Below are 24,841 nucleotides of genomic sequence, written 5' to 3' on the forward strand. Positions count from 1 at the left end.
AGGGAGGCAAGGATAAAGGGGGAATTCTAAATATGATAGAGGAAATGACACTAGAAAAGCTAAAGAGCTAAATCTAAACTCAAAACCGTGTACCCTGCTAGACTTGGGGAATTGTTGCAAGAGACTTGGACAATTTTTCACATTTGCAATTATTTGGTAAAGGCCCAAAAATTTCACATGGAAGGGGTGACTATCCGATGGTAAGCATGATCTCAATTTGGAGACTCACAAAACTCCAAAATGGATCGATTATATTCGAGTAGAAACATCGATTAATAAACAACACTTCATAATCCAATATGTCAATACCATCAATAAATACAAGTGTCTTTCTTGTAAACCTGTGAATCTTGGCAGCAGTTGGAAAAATCCAAGGTTCAGTTAACTTTTTAGCTCTTGCCACAGCTTCACTTTCGAGAACGCGACAAGAATTCAATAATAATTTAAGTGAAGACGAGGGTAGAAAGAGAGTGTGAAAAGCTGGATCCTAAAGTGTGAAGCTCCTTCCTCCCCCTTGTAATGTTGTCATTTTCAAAAGTCGAAGACTGGGCAATCGAAAGGACACTATCCAATTGATGGCTCATTGGTTCAAGAGCCAGGAATCACGGCTTTCCCAAGCTGTGTGATCTCAGCATCAAAATGTTTGACCTGTGGAGGAATAAGATGTAGAAAATGAGCAAGGATCAAAACCAAATATCTTGTATCCCTACACACAACACTTGACAAGAATCATTACACTGTCTCACATATGTGAGGATAAGTATCAAAACCAAACATTTGTGCCCCAACACAAGGCAAGAATCATTAGACTGTCTCATACCATGAAAGGATCAGAATCAGCAAACTGTGTCAGCAAGGATCAAAACCAAACATTTTGAAGCCACACAACAAAACAAGAATCATTAGACTGGTCTCAAACCTATGGAAGGATAAGAATCAGCAAACCGTGCTCACTAAATGTCCTCACCAACAGAGACACAGACGTCTACTTCAGCCCTTAAATCAAAGATGGGTGCAGGAGGATGAAAAGGTAACTGCAGATGGAGAAATTTTATCATTGAAAAATGAGTGTTTCAAATGTGTGTGTGTCATTGCTAGCTTCTTCCTTCATCGCCTGTATCATCTTTCTGGAGGAAAGTTACCTCAAATGGTGGCACAAATTTGAGTCTGAGGCCTGTGAACTTTGCACCATAGAACCCTTGCTTCTTTTTCACACCCACGCTTGTGCCTCCAATCTTCAGAATTATGGAACGCAGCCCCTGTCAGCACTCATAGCTCAGCGAATAATGTTAATAGACCAACGCCGGAATTGCACTGGCCTCGGATCAAGTATGGAGGACTTACCCGAGGATAACCTCTTATAATTGCTTTGAGCTCTTGCCACTCCCCTGCCTTTGTCGGAATCTCGCCAGAATGCCTGAAGGGAAAAGCAAATTGTCAATATAGCTCACCGCAAATTTCAAGCTAGAATCATTCATAGACCAACCAATTCATTTCAAAAGATTTCTCGTTTGGAAAGCATTCCACAGTACCAGAAAAGCAGGACATCCTTGAACTCATCCCGAAGCAGGACTTGAAGCGTCACCATGCCTTCATTTCCATGCCTCCCAGCGTGCCAAGCGGAGACCAAGATTGGTGGACTGGAATCAAGGAACTTGTTTGCGAACGTTTGAAGTCCAATATACTGCTGGACTCTCCCCCAATCGAAAGATGTAGCGATAACAGGCTCGTTCGGAGCGGCTGGGCATGGGGGACAGTCCACAGGAGGAAGCTCTCTGACGATGCCATCGCCACCTCCTCTCTGAAAGACCGAGCCACCCTCCACTGACCAGTAGCTGAATGATTGCAGATCGTCCTGATTCTCGTCAAGAGAGCAAATTCGATCGAGGTGAAGGCGATGCTTAGGCTCCCAAGGGCCAAGCTGTTGGTTCTTTATCGCCTCTGCATCCATGTGAAGAACTCGCTCGAAATGAGGGGTCGCCACCAGATTCTGTCCGAAGACTTGCCCGAACAAAGCCTTCCAACCCCACAAGCATCGCATGCAATCGCTGGTGGAAAGCCCCGATCCCAGGCAGAGATGCCTCCACAGCAGCGATTCGCTAGCTATGTCTCGCCATGATTTGCACACCAGCGAGCACACCCCGGCAATCTGCGATGCAGGCAAGAGCTGGAAAATCTCCGCGCAAACCGCTTGAGGGATGCGATCGCAGCTGCCCTCTCTGAGTACCGCCCCAATGGATTGGTCGTGCGAAAGCCGAGCTGCTCGCTGTTTTTTCCTTCTCGTCGCGGATGCGCTGATCACATTGTGCAAAGACATGTTTTCTACAGGATTGCGTCGAAGATGAGAGCACGATTACGATGGAAATGGGCTACGATGCTTCCCACCGGAAATATGAGCAGGTGGGTAGGCCTCGTCTAGACGACGGGCTCGTTCCGTCCGGGGTTGTGACCGGAATGCTTCGGGGAATCGCCAAGTCAGGCGATCGGAGAAAGAATTTGAAGGCAAAAACAAATCGGAAGCATGTCAACAAAGGAAAGTGTGGAGCTTCTGGAGCTGAAGAAAGCTAGAAAGGGAGGAATTGTCGTGGTCGCCATAGCCACAGCCATAGCCAGTACACAGATAGGAACTATCGTCGTCGCCATCGCCATCGCCATCGCCATAGCCAGTTAAAAAGTAGAGCTCGCGGTGAGCTTGGTATGAGACAAAATTAAAGGCGGGAATTTTTTAAAAAAACCAGAAAACCGCTTATTCCTCACAACTTGAATTTTCCAGCCCCCTTTCAGGATTTCATTTCACACACTCTCTTTTGGGTGCTTTTCCTGTGCGTTCACACCACATGGAGGAGAAAATAGAATTGGAGGATGGTTGCTACCACATGGACGAGAACATAGAATTGGAGGATGGCAGAGGATGGGTGCTGCCACATTGAGGAGAAAATAGAATTTCAGAATGGTTGTTGCCCGCCACGGGTGTAGCCGTTCACACCAGTTGGTCGTCATCGGGTTGCTAATAAATATCCCCTAAAAATATCCCCTAATGGGTCTCCTAATGTTAAAAAATCACTATCTTCTCATTTAAGCATCGAATTTCAATGGGATTTTGTTCTAGCAGGTTCGAATTGTCAAGGCCTATTTTTTGTGTGTGTGTGTGTGTGTACAATACATATGCAAACCAATTATCTACAGTTGGACTTCTATTCAACTTATTGATTCAATATGTACGTACATGTGTGTGTGTGTGTGAATCTTAAATGCACAAAAACATTATTTAAACCAATTTAAGATATATAAGTAAGTAGTAGTATACAAGCCTATAAAGAAGTACTAAAAAATAAGACAACAAAAATAAGAAATGTGTGTTTGGATTAAAAATTCCCATCAATAATTGAGCCATACAATCAATTGCATCAAGTGGATAAAAAGTAAAAAAAAGGAAAACGTAAGGAAAAAATATTTAATACATCTAGGTTGAAAAATGCAACAACCAGAGTTGCATAATTTTCCACCAAAATTAAGAATTTGTAATAATATTGAGTTCGACAGACACAATATTGGAAAAAGATGTCGAATCCTCAGGTAGTCCAGGTTCTAAGGTCAAGGTCCACTTACTTGCCACCATCCAAACAAACTAGGTGTTAGAACATCATAGTTACGTTTGGGTAGGCAGGTAATGCATGTTTTCCCCAGCTTGTTATCGCTTTACCTAGGAATATAGACAACCATATGGATTCTTAGATAATTAAAAAAGTTTAAGTCACAAGCAGAGTAATGAGCCAATGAGTGCATGGTTTGAGAAGGTATTAGAGGAGGTATGGGAGGATTAGTGTGCTTGGTGTGTGGGGTGGTTAAAAAGAGAGTGTAAAGGGGAGATTTCACGGGGGGTACATAAAAGAATAATTCATAGTTGGTAAAGTGTGTGAGTGTGTGTGTTTAAAATACATATGCAAACCAATTCTCTATACTGTTGGACTTTAATTCAACTTATTGATTCAATATGAATGTATGTATATATATATGTATGTATGTATGTATGAACTTACGTACGTACGTATGTATGCATGTAGGTATGTATTTATGTGTGTATGTATATGTGTGTGTGTGTGTGCACGCATGTGTGTGTGTGAATCTTAAATGTACAAAAACATTTTTTAAACCAATTTAAGATATATAAGTAAGGAGTAGTATACAAACCTATAAAGAAGCACTAAAAGTAAGACAACAACGAAATCACAAAGGCAGTGAATAATCCAAAAACAAAGAGTCAGAGAGAATATATAACAAAGCAAACTGCAAAAAAGAAAACCATAAATAAGGACTAAATACACACACACACACACATTTACAAAGACTATGTCATATCATAGATAAAGAGAAATGAGATACGGATCCCTAGGATCAGAATTGATGCAAGTGACTGGACACAATTCCGATCTTGGGGTAGAGAGAGAGGGATGGAATTAGAAAATCTATTCTAGCCATCAATGAACATGTCCAAAACAAGTCTTGCAGCATCGAGCCTGGATTCAGGGTAATGTTGTAGCATAGATCTATCAAGATCTGTGTGAGGAGACTATGTATGTCATGAAGACTATGTGAGGAGCTCTTGTATGTCATGATTTCAAGATTAGGGGAGGAATGATTGTGTGAGGAGTTCCCTTCAAGACTGGGGGAGGAAAGATTGTGTTAGATGCTCTCAGACTATGCAACGATGGAGGTGCAAGGTGACACATTTGAGAGGGGATGTCGATATGATATTTGTTTAACTACTTGTTGGGAGGTAGAGGCTTAATGGGGTAAGCCATGCCCCTTTAGTGAGCATTTGTGTTAGATCATATCTTAGTACTTCTAATTTAGATGCGATGATATGCAGAATCATAGTGTATAATTTGAAAATGTTTGTTAATGCATTAACAACCTGAGGGGTTAGCACAGATCCCAAGGGGCACAAGTAGCCGCAACTCTTCAATCAACGGTTGCAACTGCTAGTGTCTCTTGATCATTATGAAATTCATGGATTCAGATACACTGTGTTGTCCATTATTCTTTTCTGCATACTCTGTGTCTCGTGTGTATGAGTATGCGCATCATTTACTTTCTATAATGCCTATGACTTAGTGTGTTACACATTGGCAATCAGGATTAACTCAGAATTGTGTTCATACATGTGGGGTGTGTGTCGAGCCTCATGGTGCACCATTCGTGTCAGCATTGCCGGGAGGTATGGCATGTGACGCGTCCACAACCGGAGGGTTCATTAGCGGACTTGCAAGTGCTTGTTGTTGGGAGACAACAACAACTCAGCACTGTGCTCGAGGATCCGTTCGCGGTGTATACCTACTCATTTCAGATATCACCGTTTTGCGAGCAAATTGGTTTGTCAAGTTTGGATGCTTCATGTGGGGCATTAATCATCTCACTCATCGTATTGCAGTACTAACTTGCAGCATGAATGTGAACGAGGTTGCAAGGACCTCTAGATCCGCTAGTACCAACAACAAGGCTACCCCATCTGCCTAGATGATCTCTCTTCACAGACAAAGACTTCCATGTGGATAGAGATGTTCAATGGACTCTGCAAGATGCTGGTGGTGGTGTACTGGGCCATGGTGGTGCCCAATTCATGCTAGAGCAGCCCACAGGAGAATGTGTGGTAGCCTTGTTCGTCACCATCTGCAATCTGAGTGCGGACGATGTGGTCCAACCCTTTCCACTAGGGCGACGTGTGTTGAGTGAGCCATCTTTACCGACTGTGGGAGGCATTTCTTCATGGGTTATTCTTCACTCTGCAAAAGTAGCAAAGGTAGCTGGGGGACTAGTGCTACAGGCATCGATTGTGCAGGTCATTCTAGCCAATCCAATCACAATGGCAGCGGCTAATGTGAAGTATACGAAATTCCAAGGAAATACTTGTGATGATCTGGATGCCCACATTCGCCAGTTTGATAAAATTTATATTCTCAACGTGCCTAGTGTGGTGGATCCAGTGTAGAAGGGGGTAGTCTTGAGTCCACGTTGGAGGCTAAAGCATCACGTTGGTTGTCAAAGTATGCCTTGGACCATTTCTAGAATTACGATGAAATCAAGGTTGCATTTCTGTGGCAGTTTCATAAGGAGAAATGATTATGTAGATATTTGAGGGGCTAAGGATCTTGAGACAAGGTGATCAAGACGTGGAAGACTATGCGGCTCAAAACCACCAGCTTTTGCAAAGGGTTCCAGTGATTCAATGACTAGTAGTGGAGGTGTTAAATGACTATTTCATCAGTGGTCTACGGTGGCGATGATGGATAAGGTCACTTTACCCTTTAACAACTTGATTGATCAGGAAATTTGGGCAGGTGAAGCCTTGCAAGGGGATAAGCAAAGACCAGACGATCTTCCAAAAGTAAGGGTAAAACAAAAAAATAGTCTTCAGGGAAAAAACGAAGGGATAGTGATGAAGAGTCGGATGAGGACAATTCGACAGAACGTTCATTGGAAGAAAGTAGTGAAGAATATGAGGAGGAGGAGGTTAAGAATCCCAGAAAGACCCCAAAAGTAGGGAAGGGGAACTCCGCAGCATCCACAAGTCACTCAACAGGGTGTCCGAATGAGGATCTTTGGTGTGTACACTACAGGAACCCGGGGCATTCTAGAATGGAGTGTGCAATCTACCGTACTAATACACACATAACGAAGCAATGCAGCTACAATAGATGTGACCTGCGCACACTGGGACAACCTCAATGGCCACAACCACTAGCTACAGAGCCTACAACAGCATATGCACAGCAAGCGGGTACCACAGAAGTTCAGGAACAACCTCCAGCCCAAGGGTGTGGTGGAGGGGGTCACGATCATGGATGAGGTGGAGGAGGACAAAGTGGTCCGCAAGTGAAGATGTGCTTCTTCTACCTAGGTGAATTCAGGTCATTGGCAGAATGAGTGGCCTGAAGCACAAGAATGGGATCGCCATAAGCAAGAACGTCAAAAGATGGTGGGGAACATGCCAAACACATCTATGGTACAAATCGTGGAGGACGACCCAGCCTTTGCACCAGAGGTGAATGTGGTCACTCGATCACGCAGAGTGATGCAGACTAAAGTCGGGAATAAGCCTGCGTTACTTCAGTGGTGGCCTGTGCAAGTGGCGGTGCATTAGTCGAAATTGGGCCCAGGAAGTGGCCCCAACGAAAGAGAAGTCGATAGCTACTCCGAGAGTAAGGAAAGTCCGCAAAGTCCAATTTGAAGAGGTGCCGCACCTGATAGTCATGCAGGAAGCAGGCACCTCAGGAGGCTACACCAACAATCCCAAGGCGATTCAAGAACCAAGTTCTAGAGGAACCATGAAGGCAACCACATAGACGAAATGGGTTCTCTCCCAGATGAATGAAGATGGTGTGGAAGACCTTCTCGAGGTGCCCATTCAGATCTAGTTGGGACAATTGCTATAGTTAGTTCCACAATTCCATAAGAGACTCGGACTGCAAATGTTGACCGGAGTGTGAATAGTACCAGAGGTGGATCAATATAGGGTCTTCCTGGAATATTTTTTGCATCAGATCTAGAGCTTCTGACTGATCGAAGCTAAAATGTTCCTCTTCTTCCACCTTTTGCAGCACCTTGAGCGAGCGATTTTACCCCTTGGTGGCCCATTAGGTGGGTTGGATGGATAGTATTCGACCGCCTTGAGTCTATGCTCGAACTTTTCCTGGTAGTCCATACCAAGTTTTGAGCCTCTATTATGTATTGCTTCTCTAGGACCGGGTCAGGATAGGTTTCCTTATAGGGGAGTAGGGGTGCTAGGACTTGGGCCTGCACTGGCTTGCTTACCTGTGAGCTCGGAGGTACCTTAGGGTCACCCTGGGTGGAAGCATGTTCAGAGGGAGAGGAAGTGGTTGTCTCCTCATCAGAACCGCCGTCCTGGATGAGCACTTGGTCAGACCCATCACCTACCCTTATGGCCTTCTTGGACCGGGTCAACGGATGTTGTGGGATCTCAGGGCCTTGTAGTAGGGACCCTTTATCTTTCCTTGCCAGTTTTCTCATTGCCTTGCCTAATTCCTTGGCTTGCATCCTTGTGATGACTTTTAGGGGTACTACGGTGGCTACCTGAGCTTGTTCAATACTAAGTAAGTTAAGGATGGTGCTCTTCGGCAGGGTGACCGGGGTCGTCGGTCTTCTCAAGGGATAATGCTTGAATAGATGCTTGATCCCACACTTGCACACAAGGGTGTGGGGCTGGTGGTGGGTGGAGCGGGGGGGGTAAGATCCCTAGTCCTCTAAGAAATGCGGCCCCTGGCACTTGAAGCATGACACTAGAGGGTTTGAAGTACCTCTGTAGGGGCATTCACTTGCCTTGTGGGGGCCCTGGCAGGTATAGCATTGGATTAGGGGCCTTCAGGCAACATAGTTTAGGTCTCTTGCCCTTGAGTTCACGGGAGTGGTATGAAACACGAGGACTAGCTGATCCTCTCGCAGGAGGTAGTGACTTAGGGTTCCCTTCCTCATAGGGGTAGTAGTTGAGGGGTCCGTGATCTGGATCTGTCTCCTCCTAATCATTGGGCACTTCCTCTACCAACACTTGATTGACTAGAGCTATACGAGGTAGTGGAGGTTGAGGACCCAGTATGGGTGGTCATCACGGAGCCAGCTGAGATGATATAGCAACGGTTACGAGGATAACGCTATGGCCACCGATTAACGGCTGTCATGTCTGTTGGATAATTAACTCTGACATGCATTTAATAAAGGCGACAGGTTAGGCCGTGGTCAGAAGTTAGGTCGGTGGGATGCGGCTATGGTGATCGTCAATGAGGTTTGACCGACGGGATATGGTTATGGCATCGGTCGACGGGATAGCTCTAACACGTCGACCCGTGGGGATAGGGAAACATTATGTCACCGACTAGTTTTTGGTGATTTTTTGGGGGATTTTGAGTTTCTATTCTAGTTTTTCTATGCTAGGGGGTGCTACACTACCTAGTCTACCTACTCAATGAAAAAAGCCTTGGAAGAAAAACAACTTTTGCAAGCCAAAATGCAAGATTTCTTGAGGGGTGAGTTTTATTACATAAAACCACTTCGAAATTTAGCAAGAATCATCATTTTTTGTTGTTTTTTGTGTGTTTAGACGTAATATACTCCTTAGCAATCTTACAAACTAAGTTCCTACCAACTCAAAACACTAAAAAGCATGAAAAAAAGCTCCAAATGATCAAAGAGACTCTCCAACAGAAAATGACATCTTTCCTAACTTTTCTATCCAAAACTCTCACTTCGTCACCCTTTCCTCTCCTATAACTCCACTAACAAAGATCCAAGTTAAGCTTGAAGCCTTGTGCAATGGGTAGATAATGAAAGAAGACAAATGCAATGCAAAAGCATACCTCCATTGCCGACAACGGTGCCAAAAATGCGTAGTCTCGACGGTGACTCACGTGTCATGGGGATGTTGAAGAGATGTTGATGGAGCCTCCACTCCAAGCTACTCGTTGTGAGAGCAATGCAAGGCACGAGCCATTCGCAAGTATCACTCAAGTGGCCTCCGGACTGTTGCAATGTGTTTTCGCAAGAGAAAGAGGGAAGGGGGAGAGGGGAGAAGAGAGGGGAGAAGGGAGGGAGAAGGAGAAGGAAAGGGGAGAGTGACGGGGGATGGAGTAGCAAACACAAGGGAACACCCAAAACACTCTTGCAGGAGAAGAGGGAGCTTGTATTCAAACTTGTGCAAACAACAATGAAGACCAAAGTCAACCGTTTGGCCTTTTATGCATGCTACTAGTTATGTAATTGTACCAGGAGCCTTTTCTTGGGCATAATAGAAAGGCCAAACCTAGAGTGGCGAGGCTTAACTCCTACAAGACACTTAACCGCAGCTTGCAGCTAGAACCTACAACTTGTGAGATGGAACATGCAATCTGTAAGCTGGAACATGCAACTTGTACACCAATCTTTGGCCTTGGGGTATTTGGGGAGCCTTAAACTCCCTGAGCTTGTACTATACTCCTTTCATGGCTGTAACCGTTGAAGTAAATCATGAAGCCTAATCACCTCTAATCACTGATTACCCTACATTCGGCGACTGTACTATGTGGATGTTAACATTAGGATAGTCACAACAGCCACTGGGCTAGTTTAGCCCGACAGTCTCCGAACTTCACATATTAGACAATAACAAGTATATTGCTTTTCATTTCTAAATTTCACAAATAGAAAATAACAATATATTTCTTTTCATTTCTGAATTTCACAATTTCATGCTGGTGCAGGACAATTACATAACTGGTGATTGATCTGAAGCAGCCCACGGTTGCATAATGTTTCAACCACCGAACTGGTTTAGTAAAATAACAATATATTGCTTTTCTATTGTGAAATATATTGCTTCAATCTTTGCTCAACCACGCCATCGGGCTGGTCGACAACTAATGTCTGTTTAACCATGCTGGTTCAGGGCAATCACATAAATCCAATGATTGAGCTAAACCAGCATACGGTTGCATGATGTTTCCAACCACCGGGTTGGTTTGGGACAATCACATTTAGTCCAAGCCTGGTTTAAGAAATAAAATAAGTAAACTATCCGAAAGCTCAATCACAAACAACCACTGGGCTAGTTTAGGCACCACCACTGACCTGCGTTATATCAAGCATTTGTATGATGTGCTCCTCAAACACCTTGTGTCCCGCCTGCTTTTTATAGATGCCCTTTCTATTTGGAGAAACTCTCGTATTTTCATGCCAAAATGTCGTCACTCTAGCAATGACTTCTGCAGTTAGCCTGTCTCTCCTTTTCTTGCATTCTCTTGAAGCCCACACATTTCTTGGATCGGGATGATCGTGCATTGCTTTCGCTCTACGTTCAACTGATGGAGCCACATTGATCCTTCTGATTGATAACTTCTTTGATATTATGCACCCAAGCCGTTTCTCCTTTGTTTCAAGGGATAGCAACATAGCTAATGTGGCCCTCTTTACAGCCAGTTGATCTAAGAGCTCCATGCACCCCTTCACTTTCTATAGGCCATTTCTTACGTTAGAGAGCATCGCCTCTTGAGCGTGCATCCCCCAAGGTGTTGGTATGGTTATTTCTCTATGAACTTCAGTGAGTAGGCTAAAGGTTGTGAAGACTCGAGACTAGTATTCACCTGAATGGTCTGATGTTACTGCCTTGAATGCTCCCACCAATCGTGACACCACAACTCGTGTTCTTCGTTCTGATGGCAACGATCGAATGCATGCATCTGCAACTTCTTCCTGCTGCTACTCCGTAAGCAGCCTTCTTTCTTCTCGTTGTTTCTCCCTTCGCAAATGTTGCAAAAGTGTCTTTTGTTGCCGTTTCAAAATCGTGCCATTGCTTTCCTTGACTAGCAATCCGTTCCTTATTCCTTGATCAGGCTTTTCTATCATGAGCAAGCTAAAGCTTGTGAAGACTCGAGACTAGTATTCACCTGAATGGTCTGATGTTACTGCCTTGAATGCTCCCACCAATCGTGACACCACAACTTGTGTTCTTTGTTCTGATGGCAATGATCGAATGCATGCATCTGCAACTTCTTCCTGCTGCTACTCCGCAAGGAGTCTTCTTTGTTCTCATTGTTTCTCCCTTCGCAAATGTTGCAAAAGTGTCTTTCGTTGCCATTGCAAAATCGTGCCATTGCTTTCCTTTACCAGCAATCTGTTCCTTGTTCCTTGACCAGGCTTTTCTATCATGTAGCCTCTATCTGCTTCTCTTGCAAGCCATGGCAAGCTACATGTTGCCTTTGACGCCATGGCCACAATCAGTCCAGAATAGACCCAAAGAAGCTAGCTTGTGAGGCAAGCAAAGAATACAAGACAACTGACCCAAAAGAAGACAATGCCAAACCAAAGTCTGTGCAAGGTCACGTCAAGGTGTGTGCAGGTTGCTGGACATTTGTAGGGCATGGGCATGTTGCAAGCACTTGATATTCCAAGATTCAATGGACAGGAGGTGTGAAATTTCAAAATTCATAGGAGTAAAAGAACTTTTAGCTGCAGTTTTTCCCTCCTTTGGCGATACACATCAATAGAATTGGATATCCCAAACAAGTGCAATGTGCCCTAAAATGCTTCAAAACACAAATAGGCCAAAGGGCACGCTATCGGGTTTGTTGCCATGTATTATGAAATGCAATGATCTTTGGCATGCTATGAGCCATATACCAAGCAAGTGCATGGAAAAAGAAACAATTCAAAATTGTGAATAGTGTTGGATTTATTAAAAGATCTTTGCACATGCACAAATTACACATTTTCAACTTCTTCCATTTTAGGGTGAATCTAGATACCAATATCAACAATTATCAATGTTCTAAATCCACCATGTAGTAGTCCTTGAACAAATCGAAAAAAAGTTATGGAGCGTGCCGTGCATCACTTTAGCACAACATTGGAGGCCCGTTAATCCAAGCCTAATGTTCTTATTTAGGTGTGCCATTGGATTGAGGAGAAGCTCACGTAGACTTTTGAATGATTACTTGGTTGCATGTATGTACATAATAAAATTTTGATGTTTTTGAATAAATTGCTATATCCTATAGTCTTCAGGATGCATGCTTCACATACAACATAGCACTTGTAATGCTTAAGAGTCTCGTTCCAAATCCTTATTCCATACTTTTTTGGTCTCATGTTCATTTGGAATGTATACTACAACTTGAAGACAAAGTTTTCTGAATTCCGTTGAGAAATGCATAAGTTATGAGTCATGCAAGATACCTATATAGAGAGAATTCCCTAAACCTCACCAAAAATGGCTACACCCAAGCAAACAATGACCCATGTACTCCCCCTTTGTGCCCCTCTTCCCAACCCTCCCTTGGAGCTTGACAACCCTCTTGCAGAGAGTGCTACTCATCCTTGCAGAAGCTCATGTAGGGGGGTTATGGGGCATCCTCTAAGAGGCTATTCCCGCAAAATGGGCCCGAGAAGACAAAATGCTAGCTTGGAAGCAAATCTCAAAAATGGTTCCGATGTGACGTCATTGAGGCGTATCTCCAATGCGTAGGAGCGAAAATTCCCATCTCTGCAACAACGGGGCGAAAATGTGGTGAGATCTGGCAGCACCACAAGTGCAAGGGCCTTGGGGTGGTGGCATTTTGAAGCATTTTTGGTGTGAAATGCCATCAAAAGCACTTTAACTTTGAAGTTCGTGATTTTACGTTAACTAGGACCTAATCGATTGAAGTTTAAAGCACACTACATGGTAAACTAGCTAATCAATTAATTAGGACCTAATCAATTGAAGTTTAAAGCAAACTCGATGGTTAACTAGCTCTTGAATCATCTTCTCCATCTTCCCCTACCACTCTGCTGCATTGCATCCCTGCTCTTGAATCATCTTCTTCTCCATCTCCCACTCTGCTGCATTACATCGCTGCTCATCCTCCACAATCTTTCGAAATAGTCGACGCACAACAGGTAATTGTCGCTTCCGTGCTTCATTCCAGCTGTCCAATTTCACGCTCCTTCTACTGCCTTTCTACTTGCTGATCGTTCATAAGATTCATCTACTGCGTAATTCGTTTTAGGATTCCGGGACATGGACAATGAGAGAAGGAAGCACGCTGAATCGGGAGCCCCTAGATCATCAGAAACTGGAAGTACAGCAGGCCGAATTCGAAGGGAGCGTGGCGGTAAGCGCTAAAACGAACACAGGGATATTTGCGTACTGATCATTGCCTTCACAGAGACAATTGAAACCGAACGACATTGCTGCGCATTTTTGCAGGGCCTGTGGATCAGCTCGATCATAGAACTGAGACGGAAACGGAAAGCAGGCCAGCGCAGGGGAGTTGCGGTAAGTGCTGCATAATTTACATGACGCTCTTGCGTTTGGTTGCTATTGATCGTAAGATTCAAACGTTCCAATGAGACTATTGCATCCGTTTCCAAGAATTAGACGACATTTTCACAGAATTGATAAACCTGCCGGTTCAATCCACGCGAGACCGTGATGGGAAAGACACCAAAAGTGGATACAAGGCAGGTCCATCACGCGGAAAAGAAACCAAAGCAGGACACAAAGGGGAGACGAGCGGAGGTTAGTTCTGAAATGAAGCTAGCGTACCTGTGATGACTAGCGATGAATCAGCAATCTCTGATACGAAATGGCTTCAACTGTTTCGATGCGACATTCGAATCCGACCTCACTGTGCGCAATCGCAGGGTTAATACGGGATGAAGCCACGCAATTGGCAGGAGTAATGGACCGCTTATCCATGCAGTCGGAATGCACGCTAGCATCAACCAGTGGCCGAACTGAAGGAACGTCCAAAACAGGTCGACGCAAGGGAGGCGGTATGTCCTGTCGATCGAAAGGCAACACAAAATGCTTCTGGCAAGCGATAAGGCATTCGTCGCTAACGTGTTTACTTGAAATTGTGAATGTAGGGATCGCGAGAAACTCTAGAACGAGCGTGGATGTTGAGAGCGCAATAAGGCAACGCATGGCGAAAGATTTGGCGACAGAAGCGGACAGTCCCGAACCCAATATAACAAAAAGTAGGGCGCCAAGAAAGCAAAGCTCGAAGATCACCAGACAGGAAGCTCAATCGGAACGCTGCAACATCGGATCAGAACCTGCAGCTATCGCGGCCACACAGGAAGCTCAATCGGAACGCCGCAACGTCGGAGAACCTGCAGCTATCGCGGACACACAAGAAGCTCAATCGGAACGCTGCACACAGGAAGCTCAATCGGAACGCCTCATCCGAGAACTTGCAATTGCAGCTATCGCGGCCACACAGGAAACTCAATCGGAACGCCTCAACATCGGACAACCGGCAGTTATGGCGGGTTCGCCAAGGCCTCAGCCTCAGCCTCGACGACGTATGGCTCAACTGCGGGAGGAGCACCCTGAGTTTACTTGCCTGCGACTCAAGCTCAACACCAAGATGGCCTTGATTCTGGCTAGCCAATTTGTTTACAGTCCCGACAGGAGATATGCTGTCGATGCGTTTCCAATAATGAACGGCTTCGCGCTCAGATCCTTTGCCATAGACATGGGATTGGAGCAACTTACAGCCGAATCGTTTGCGAACGTTGATTCCGTTCGGCTCAAGAACGCTGTAGTCCGGGCTTTGATCCAGAGGAATCAGTTGTTGGATGCTCGCGACGCAGGGGCGCGAGGCAATCGCAGCACAGTTGTATCCATGATGGCAGACGTCATTCGACAGGCCTTGGAGACATTTAATCCAGTTGGTGAAAATTTCGACAGGATTGCGTTTCATGCATTGGGGGACTACGCGGTGGACTTCCTCAAAGCGCAGGGGCTGAACAGAGAGGCGATGGTAGTGATGGTGGAGTTCATCTTGGCGGAGCTTGACGGACTGTTTCAGGTAGCTAACAATTGCGCAGGTTTATGAGAAGACGATCCATAGTTACAGGCTGCAATAGCTGATGATCCGTCTGTAAGCTCCAATAATTTTTTACTGCTTGCAGCGATCCCTTGAATTCGATGATCCGTTTGCAAGCTCTGTTTTGCGATTCTTGAGGAAGATCACCTACTGGAGACTTGGTCGATTATTTTACACAATTGTTTGGCTGCCTTGCAGATTCGACAAGGACCTTGAAAAGGTCCGCTTGATCAAATTTTGCTGTGGCGATCGAAAGAAAGGCCTGTTTGCTTTTACACATTTGTTTGAGCCAATTAGTTTCCGAGAATTTCGTTACGATGCCGGAGATTTTTGTACCCCAGAGTTCATAGCGTATCTGTGGCTTCAACCAGGATGTAGAAAGGGTTTTGTCGTCTCAGCCAGTCCAGGTGTGTGATGATTGGATCTTCGAGCAATGCAACGATCGAATTCGTAACTTTCCGTCATCTGTTTTTTTTCTGAGACCTTTTCTGTTAGTTCAGTTTTGCTATGCAGAGCGTCCTCATTCCTTCAATGGTTTATCATTTACGAATTTAGTTTTACTATGCAGAGCGCCGTCCTCATTCGTTCAATGGTTAATCATTTACAACGACGAATCTTCATCCAGAAAGCCATTTCTGGTCTGCTTTGCTTGATCGACTCTGAGAGATTTTAGGTGTTCGGTTTTGCACAGATGCACTAATGGTTGCAAATTCATCTGTTTAGGTTGCAAATTCATCTGTTTAGGTTGACAATAAATCTTCTAGATACAGCCTCTCCCAAGTCACTTCTCTGATGTTGCTCGGGTCCTTACAGCAGATTTCCTGTGCAGAGCATCGTAATTCCTTCTTAATATTGTTTGTTGAAAATCTGGTTCTATTTTGCCTGGGCTGATCAATGATTTGTTTGGTCTGACTCTCTAATCCCTATGTTGGTTTTCTGCTTATGATGCATGCATCATTTCTGAAGTGTTGATAGTTGCAAATGTCTGATCAGTTGAAACGTTTGATGTGCAGGTTAGTCGTGTCTCTCTGAATTTATAGCTCCACGAGAGGTCCCTGAAAACATACAGTTATCTTAGATACACGGTGATATTTCATTGCAGAGATTAGTGCTGAAAGCAACTTAGCTTCAGATCCACACTTCAAAACAGCGCACAAGTATTTATGAGATTTGCGGTTATGTAAAACCTCTACTTTGATTTCATGCACAAATCTTCATAAGGGGGAAAGACAAAATGTTTATATGGGAAAGACAAAATGTTTATATGCACAAATCTTCATAAGGGGGAAAGACAAAATTAATTATGTGTCCCCTTCTTTGTGATTTGTAACACTTTGAAAGATGACTACATCACATAAACAACACATGCCAACTAAGATGTTCCTCACAAGAGCTTGAAAGATCGTATGAAAACAACGTTAATCTTGTCCATTATATGGGTGAATCCTTTAGGTAACTACTAGTAAGAAAATTATCAACATATATAATTTCTCAAATTAATATACTCAAACATGATTCATAAAATTTCAAACCTCCAAAAATAGGTAGCCCAAAAAATTAAAGATGTATCAATTAGTGGAAAAGGGAGAAGGGGAGGGAAAATGGGGAGAAGGGGAGGGAAAATGGGGAGCGGGAATAAAGAGGAAAGAGATAATGCCCCTGTAGTTATGAGGTTTAGAAAACATAGCCTCAAAATAAATATGAGCAAAGATGGAAGCATATATCCAAAATGTCAAGTAAAAAACTCTACACCTCCATTTGTCAATCCCACCACATTATTGAGGTTTGCCGGCGATGGACAAAATGGACTTCTTGGTTATATTTCAGCGCAGTCTGCATTTGTGGAAACGTATAAAATGATGTACCTACAAGAAAAGGGGGCCAAGATGGAGGAGATAGCCATTCATGCAAAATTGGAGCAGCAGTTGCAGAATGAAATTGAGGAGCATTCAAAGAGTAAAAAAGAGTTGACAAGAGCAAGAAAGAAGAGAACCGTGCTTGGAGACAGACTACGTAGCAGGAAGATTAAAAACATTGCAAATTTGAAGGCTGGGACTGGTGGATGCAAGCGACGAATTCAGGAAGCAAGGTTAGATTGAAATTTATCATTTTGTATACTCAAAAAGGCTCTCTTCTAGACTATATCTATTTCGTTGATTGTCGCAAAATAAGAATGGAGGTGCTGAATGATATAGTCATATTGTGTTGTTACTACAGGAAATTATTGGAGCCTGCAAAAGAAAATATGGACCTGAACCTTCTTCCTGTTAAACAAATGAAAGGATTGCTTTCTTGCGGTGTAGCAAAAGGTTTGATTGAGGAAAAAAAATACAAAACAGTCAAACGCAATGTTGTAGAGGACTTTGTATCCAATAATCAAGTTGATGGCACTATAATCCAAGAGGCTCTTGATGTTAGTGGAGTTAGCAGGAAGGGATATAGTTCGATTTTCCATGCGATATCCTCAACTTTGAAAGATCAAAGAATTAAACGAGTTTTACTGCCAAATCCAGCAACCGTGTGGAGGATAAGAGGTCATTTGAATGAAAGTATAGATGAATTTATTGGGCAATATATCCATATTGAAGAAATATTTCATGGTGTTAAAGGAACCACTGTGTATGATCCTTGGAACAATATATTTTTAGATCTGCAACAACTTCAAAAAAGAATGGTCGAGTTTTATGGAATAACATTTGAGGAGTGCAAAGGCATTTTGAAATTTGTTATCAAACTGGATGAGTGTGAGGTTGTAAAGGAAAAGAAAATGGAAAGAGTTACTATTACATTGATGAATGGAGCAATTGATACATCATTGACTGAAGCGAGTTTGAAGTATTTTAGTGTGCAGTCAGAGAAACACATATGGTGGTTAGGCTCGTTCCAGGTATGATCATGGGTTGTTTTATACTTGATTTTGGTCATTGTTTTCAAATCTGATATAGTAATACTTTTGTTTTCTATAATCTCGCAGGTGAAGATCGAAGACCATGAAACACTAGATTGGGTGTTTCACCACACGGAAATACCAAGAATAATCAAAAGACAAGTGCAAGGCGAGAATCTCCATGTTGCAGGAAAAGGTGATTTTCAAGTAGAGTGGCACATGGCCGGGGATCTTAAAACACTTAAGTGCATGTATAACATTAGTAAAGGAGGCAACTCAAAGTCTCCTTGTCTTTACTGCAAAGAATCAGCTCAAGTAATGGATTCAAAATGGTGGAAGAGAGCACCTAATAGAGATAAAGTTGACCCTGACTTCAAGGCCATTCTGGACATTCCACTATGTAATGTTCACATCTGCACATTGCATGGTCTATGTCGAATTATTGAGAAATTGGTATTTTTATATATTGGATTTGCTTGGAAACTCCGTCTCGAAAAAAATAGGAAGGATGCTCTTCAAGCATTGGAAAAAGTGTTATCCGATATAGGTCTGCATGGAGGAGATGTTCAAATCACAAAGGATTTTAAAAAGTCTACCAATGGCAAGGAGGTACCAATCAAGCCCTCTATTGGTGGTGTTAAGGCAAGAAGATTCTTGTCTCGACCCAAACACAGTAAGCAAGTAAGGCAAGGTAGAGCAGTTTCAAAGATTAATTATGGATTGTGGAAGCAAGTCCATAATGCTGTGAAAGATCATGAGGCAGATGGGGAAGCACGAAATAGGAAGGCAGAGGTGTGGAGGTCTCTTGATCAACTCTTCATGTTCTGTTACAAAGTAACATGGACAAAGAGTGATTACAAGAACTTTGAGGAGGCAATTAAACATTTTGGAAAGTCAATGAAAGACGCGTGGACAGCCTGCAATATAACTCACTACATGGTAAGGTTATGTCTTTTTCTTTTACTTAAGTGTGATCCTCTTTTTTTTTATTACTTACTATGCATTCTTATGTCTTACAGCATATCATATACAACCACCTTCCCTATTTTGTCAAAAAGTATGGATGCCCAGCTATTTGGTCTACCCAAGGCATGGAGAAGTCTCACTACATGGCACGTAATGCATTTTTTAGACACACACAACACTATGGAGGGAGTCAGAAGGCGAATAGTATGAAGGAAGTCTTCCAATGGTTTTACCGAGGCATACTACAGAGGCTGCATGCTAAAAGAAAAGTTGCTAGCTCCAAAATCAAGCTTGCTTTTCTTCTAGCCCAAAAGCAAAGACGAAGACAAGCTCTAGACAATTCAATTGCAGCAGAGAGACATAGACAATGGAGGGAATCGAAGATATTTAGAAACCATAAATGGACAAGTAAACATGAATAGGACTCATTTGTAACTTTATTGGTGTTATGTCCACATGTTTTCAAACTCATTCAATAGAAATTTTTTTAGTGGAACAAGTGACTCTTGGTGTTATGCATGAAAAGTATTTCAATGTGAAACATATGATCTGAACTTAATACAATTTGTTTACAATTTCAATATATTGTTCATTTAATATTTAACGACACCACTCTATGTAAATGTACAAATCATTTCATCATCAACTTATTAATCATTTATACAAGATCATACCAGATATCAAAGACTTTATACAAATCAGTTCAAATTTAATATAATGTTTGTGCTATATTCGACGACTAAATCCTATTTCTCCCAGGGTCTGCCGATCGGAACTCTCTTTTTGATCTTGATTGGAGTCTTTTTCTTCTTTATTGGCTTGATGTCGATTGTCTCTTTATCCTTTTCTTCAGCTCTCTCCACCTGTTCCTCTTCTTGGACTGTGTGGCCTCATGCAATCATGGGTGGCTCTCGAAACCTTACGAGCTGGTGTTTTCCATAGCCCTCCAGATATTTGGGCTCCTTAACACCACATGCTAATGCATAAGAAGTGTAAGACAAAAAGTAAGCGGCCCTAGAGGCCTGCTTATTCACATAATCTCCAAATATATCTATGGCAGACAACCTCTCTATCAAAATGATCTTTTCCTTTTGCCATGAAAGAACATGTCCACCTAAAGCCCTGGACAAACATTTTAGGAAGTAAACAATGGCTTCTCCATTGTTGCTCAACTGCCTATGGTAAATCAAGATCTTGGCACTGCCTAGATCATGAATATAATGAGCTAGGCCTGACATTTTGCGAAACCCAACCTGCCTGCTTCCACTTGATCTCTGGAGGAATGTGTCATCCTCAATTTGTAGCTGCAACATATCAAAGGATTGGAGTGAGACAATACACAACCTACAAAAACAAAGTTAAGCAGAAGTCAAAGTATATGATTTGAAGTACCTTCTCATTTTCATCAGCAACAAGCAGTTCATCTTTCCAAAGATTTATCCCTCTCCCTTCTTGTCCAGCCTCTTCTTTAGGCTTTTCTGTGTATAGTGCTGAGAGATTCATAGCTTCCTGTGTGAGCTGGAAGGCAGCTTCATCTGGCTCTTGGAACTTTTCAGCCTCTTTGAAACAAAATGAAAGGGCCTCTATAGGATCAAACATTGTTTCCAAAGCCAGTAGTGAAGGGTCATCCTCTATGCCAACCTCCTTGTCAAGCCTTGAAGCCTGGGCAATAAGGGAAATGGCATAGTCCTCCCTCAAATCAAACATAAACTCTATATCATGGAGGAAAACATAATCCTTTCCACCAATCAACACACCTGGAAGCATGGGCACTACATAGTTGCTGCTCTGAACATCAAAATCTTCAACTGGCTCTGCTCCCCTCAGAGTTTTTGTCCTCAGTTGAACAAGGTCAAGAGCAGCCACTTGCAGCCCCTCATCCTGAAGGTTGATATCTTCTTCTTGCTCTGCCATTTCTGTGACCAAAGAAACATCCTCCTTTTCCTCTGCTTCAGATGTGTCTTCTTCTTCTATTTCTTGCCCTTGTTCATCCAAAGACTCCTGACTGAAGACAATGTACATAAGAAATGCCATGCTCTCCTCCAGTACTCTGCACTTTCTGGTGTGCAAAGTACAGTTGAATTTATAGTGATCAGGCAGGCTGTCAAATCTTCTGTTCACATGGTACCTCAGCCTGTCATTGGAGACAATATGATTTATGTGCACAAAAACCTTTTCTCCTCCCACAATTCTTCCTGCCTCTGTCAGTTCTTTGAAGGCATCCCAATAGTCTAAAAGAAAATCTTTGTGCTGCTCCAGTACAGAGCTCATTGTGAACTCCATGTTGAAAATACTGTGGTATATATGGAAGTTACTCTGAGCCTTGCATTTGTGAAGAAACTCAAATAGGAGCAAATCTGGAGAATTGTCCTCTTCTGGTTCCATTTGTTTTTTGATGGAAGAATCAGCACTCTGCTCCAGCCTCTTCTTAAGGATATTTGCACTGAGTGGTACCATGGTTTTCTCATCTAGCACAATGCGCACAGTAGAGTGACAACTGCCTTGCCCTTAGGCATGCACACTCGTTGGAGGGATGGCTACTATTGCATACCCCGTACCACACATTGTCTCTCCTGGGAAATAAGTGGGGGTTGCTAGGGGTTTCCTTGGGTGCCCCCAACCCCAGCCTACCATTGTTGTCTTAGTTGACTTAGTAGGTTGGAGTCCAATTCTACCAGATTCAAGCCCTTGAGGCCCTTGTCTTCTTCCTTTGCAGGTTCCACCATGGAAGACCTTGCCATATATGTGACACTTTGGAGGGGGCCAAGGATTTATCCTTTTAGGCCTTCTCCATCATGTTATCACTTAGGCGTATAGCCATCTTGCTGCAGAGCTTGAAGTATGAGGTTCATGGCAAATAGATGGTTGTGAAGCTTTGGATCTGTTAACCCTATGAGGAAGCATGGCAAGTAACTGTGCATCACTCATCCTTTCATGAGGCTCACAACGAGAGTTGAGGTGTTTTATCCTAGAGACTCGTTTTCCTTCTGCTTTACCTCGTAAAGCTAGTTTATTAGGGTCCACATGGGGCCACTTGGGGCAAAACCTACAATGAAGGCTTTACGAAGTGTATCCCAATTGATTTTCTCTTCGGGGTCAAGAGCCCTATACCACTAGCCCGCCTTGCCATCTAGGCTAAGGCCAAAAGTGTTTTACCATTTCCAGGTCTTTGAGAGCACCGAAAGTCTCGCATATCTGCTCAAATCGCTCCCCCACATAGGAGACCGAATGTCCTTCACCTAAAAAATTTGTCACAAGTTTGCTATCACAAGTTTGGACACTATGAAAGAGATTGCCGCAAGAAGCAGTACGACCAAGGCGGTCAATCCACAGCAGTAATCGAGGAAATTCCCGAGGAAGAGGAAATCATCGTGGTGGACACTCTAGTCACAGTCATTTTGCAAATGAACATGGCAATATGTTTCTTGCAAGTGAGGAATTGCATCAGACTAATACAATGCACCTAGACACTGATTTCAATCCCAAAGAGGATTTTAGCTATCAAGTTGACCAAGTGGAACAGGATCCTTGGTACATCCTTTGGACAATAGTTCTATATGCATGCAGGATATAAGGGATGATCTCATCCTAGTGTTGATGTAGCAGATCAAGGCTAGCCATTTTTGAAATACCTGGAACACATCATTCTTCCGAGCTATAGCATAAGCCCACACTTTCTTAGTTGCATCATCAATGAATGTCACATAGTATTCAGCCCCGCCTAATGACCGTGTAGGCATGGGACCACATACGTCTGAATGCACCAAATCAAGCTTTTCAAACTCTTTCTTTCCCCTTCTTTTATTGGCTAATTTAGTCTGCTTCCCATAGAGACAATGCTCACAAAATTCAAAATCAGAGAAACTCAAATGTGGTACATAACCCAAACGGCATAAGAGTTTCATTCCATTCTGGCTCATGTGCCCCAACCTGCAATGCCACAAAGAAGTGCTTGGCTGCTCGGTTATTGCAACAACATGATCAAATACCCCTGATACATGTAAGGGATACAAAGTCCCACACTTGGCACCCCTGGCCAAAAGCATAGAGCCCTTCTGAATTTTCCAACTCTGAAAGCCAAAAGTGGTGTGAAAACCAGCATCATCTAGCTGACCCACTGAAATAAGACTCATGGTCAGCTTAGGCACATGTCTCACATGTTTCAAAACAAATGCAGACCCATTTGCAAAAGAAAACTTTATGTCACCTGCTCCCACTATGTCACATGCATAGTCATTTCCAAGATGCACACAACCTGTCTTTCCACTATCATAAGTGGAGAACCATTCCCTATGGGGAGTAACATGGAATGAAGCACCATAATCCAAAATCCAATCCTGGGAATATGCATCATCTGAAGTGGTAAGCAACTCTGCAGATAAACTAGACATGAAGAGAACGTCATTGTCACTATCATGTGTGACTGCATTGATCTCCTCGATCTTCACTTTTCCTTTGTCCTCCCTTGGACTCTCTTCCTTTTGATTTGCACCCCAATTTGCATTCTTTTTCTTATCCTTTTGCTCTCTTTTCAGCTTGTAGCAATCCTTTTTCATATGGCCCTTCTTGCCACAATGGTAACACTCAATGTTCCGTGCCCTGGATTTGCCACGAGACTTCCCTCTTTCTTGGGACTTCCCCCTGAACTGTGATCTGCCCCTTTGCACATTTAAGGCTGCATCCTGCTTGTTGCCATCCATAGACTTCCGTCTAATCTCCTCGGCCAACAAGCTACCCACAACATCATCAAATTTCAGTACTCCACCAGGTGCAGAGTTACTGACAGCTGTACGGAAGGTATCCCATGAGGATGGCAATGAACATAAGAGAAATATTTCCTTAGTCTCCGCATCAAAATTCATCTTCTGAGCCTGAAGCTGGCTGAAAATAATATTGAATTCATTCAAGTGAGAGCAATGGAGACCCCTTCCTTCATCTGCATCTCAAACAACCTCTTCATGAGGTAAACTTTATTAGAGACAGTTTCCTTCTCATAAGTGGCACACAGTTTCTTCCACAAATCTTCAGTAGTCTGCTCATTTACTACTGTGAAATAAACTGACTCTGCAAGATGAAGTCTAATAGTAGACTTTGCTAATGCATCCAACTCATTCCAATCATCCTCAGACATATTTGCAGGCTTAGCTTCAATCCCTGCCAAGGGTTTAATCTGCTTCTTTTGAATAAGCACATCCCTTATTTGTTCTTTCCACAAAGAAAAGTTTGTCCCATCAAACTTTTTAATGCTGAAAAACTCCTTTTCAGACGTGGAAGAGGATGCCATGATGCAAATGAAACAAAATCCCAAATGCTAGTACCTGCAAGAGAGAATCACACCAAATACTAGGTGCATCCAAATGTGTATGCCACAATAGAGTGAAATATCACCAAAATTCAAAGCTCAAAGCATCAAAAGATGCATCTGACTCATGTGCATATACTATGCATCCATATGAGCAAATCTGGCCCAAAAGAAAATGCCAATAAGTGCCAAATGACTCAAGCATAAACACCGTCCACTGGCATATACATCAATTATATCTCATCCAAGAGAGCATAGCACTATCAGTGCATCACCAACAATGTGTCAAAGCTGTCCCTCAGCATAAAATAGCATCCATGTGCAAAGCGT

General features: G+C 43.1%; 1 protein-coding gene across 1 annotated transcript; it reads right to left on the minus strand.

Moving 5' to 3' along the window:
* Positions 1-348: 348 nt before the first annotated feature.
* LOC147888631 (uncharacterized) lies at positions 349-2,594 on the minus strand. Its single transcript, XM_087393011.1, has 4 exons — positions 1,533-2,594; positions 1,345-1,417; positions 1,143-1,259; positions 349-648 (listed from the first exon to the last, which is right to left on the minus strand). Exons 1-4 carry the CDS (start codon positions 2,315-2,317, stop codon positions 589-591), a joined length of 1,035 nt encoding a protein of 344 aa, XP_087249137.1. The 5' UTR covers positions 2,318-2,594; the 3' UTR covers positions 349-588.
* Between the last annotated feature and the right edge of the window lie 22,247 nt (positions 2,595-24,841).

Source organism: Dipteris shenzhenensis, chromosome 21 (genome assembly GCF_047967505.1).
Source record: "Dipteris shenzhenensis isolate YYH24624 ecotype China chromosome 21, Dip_SZ_1.0, whole genome shotgun sequence".
In the NCBI taxonomy this organism is placed as follows: domain Eukaryota; kingdom Viridiplantae; phylum Streptophyta; class Polypodiopsida; order Gleicheniales; family Dipteridaceae; genus Dipteris; species Dipteris shenzhenensis.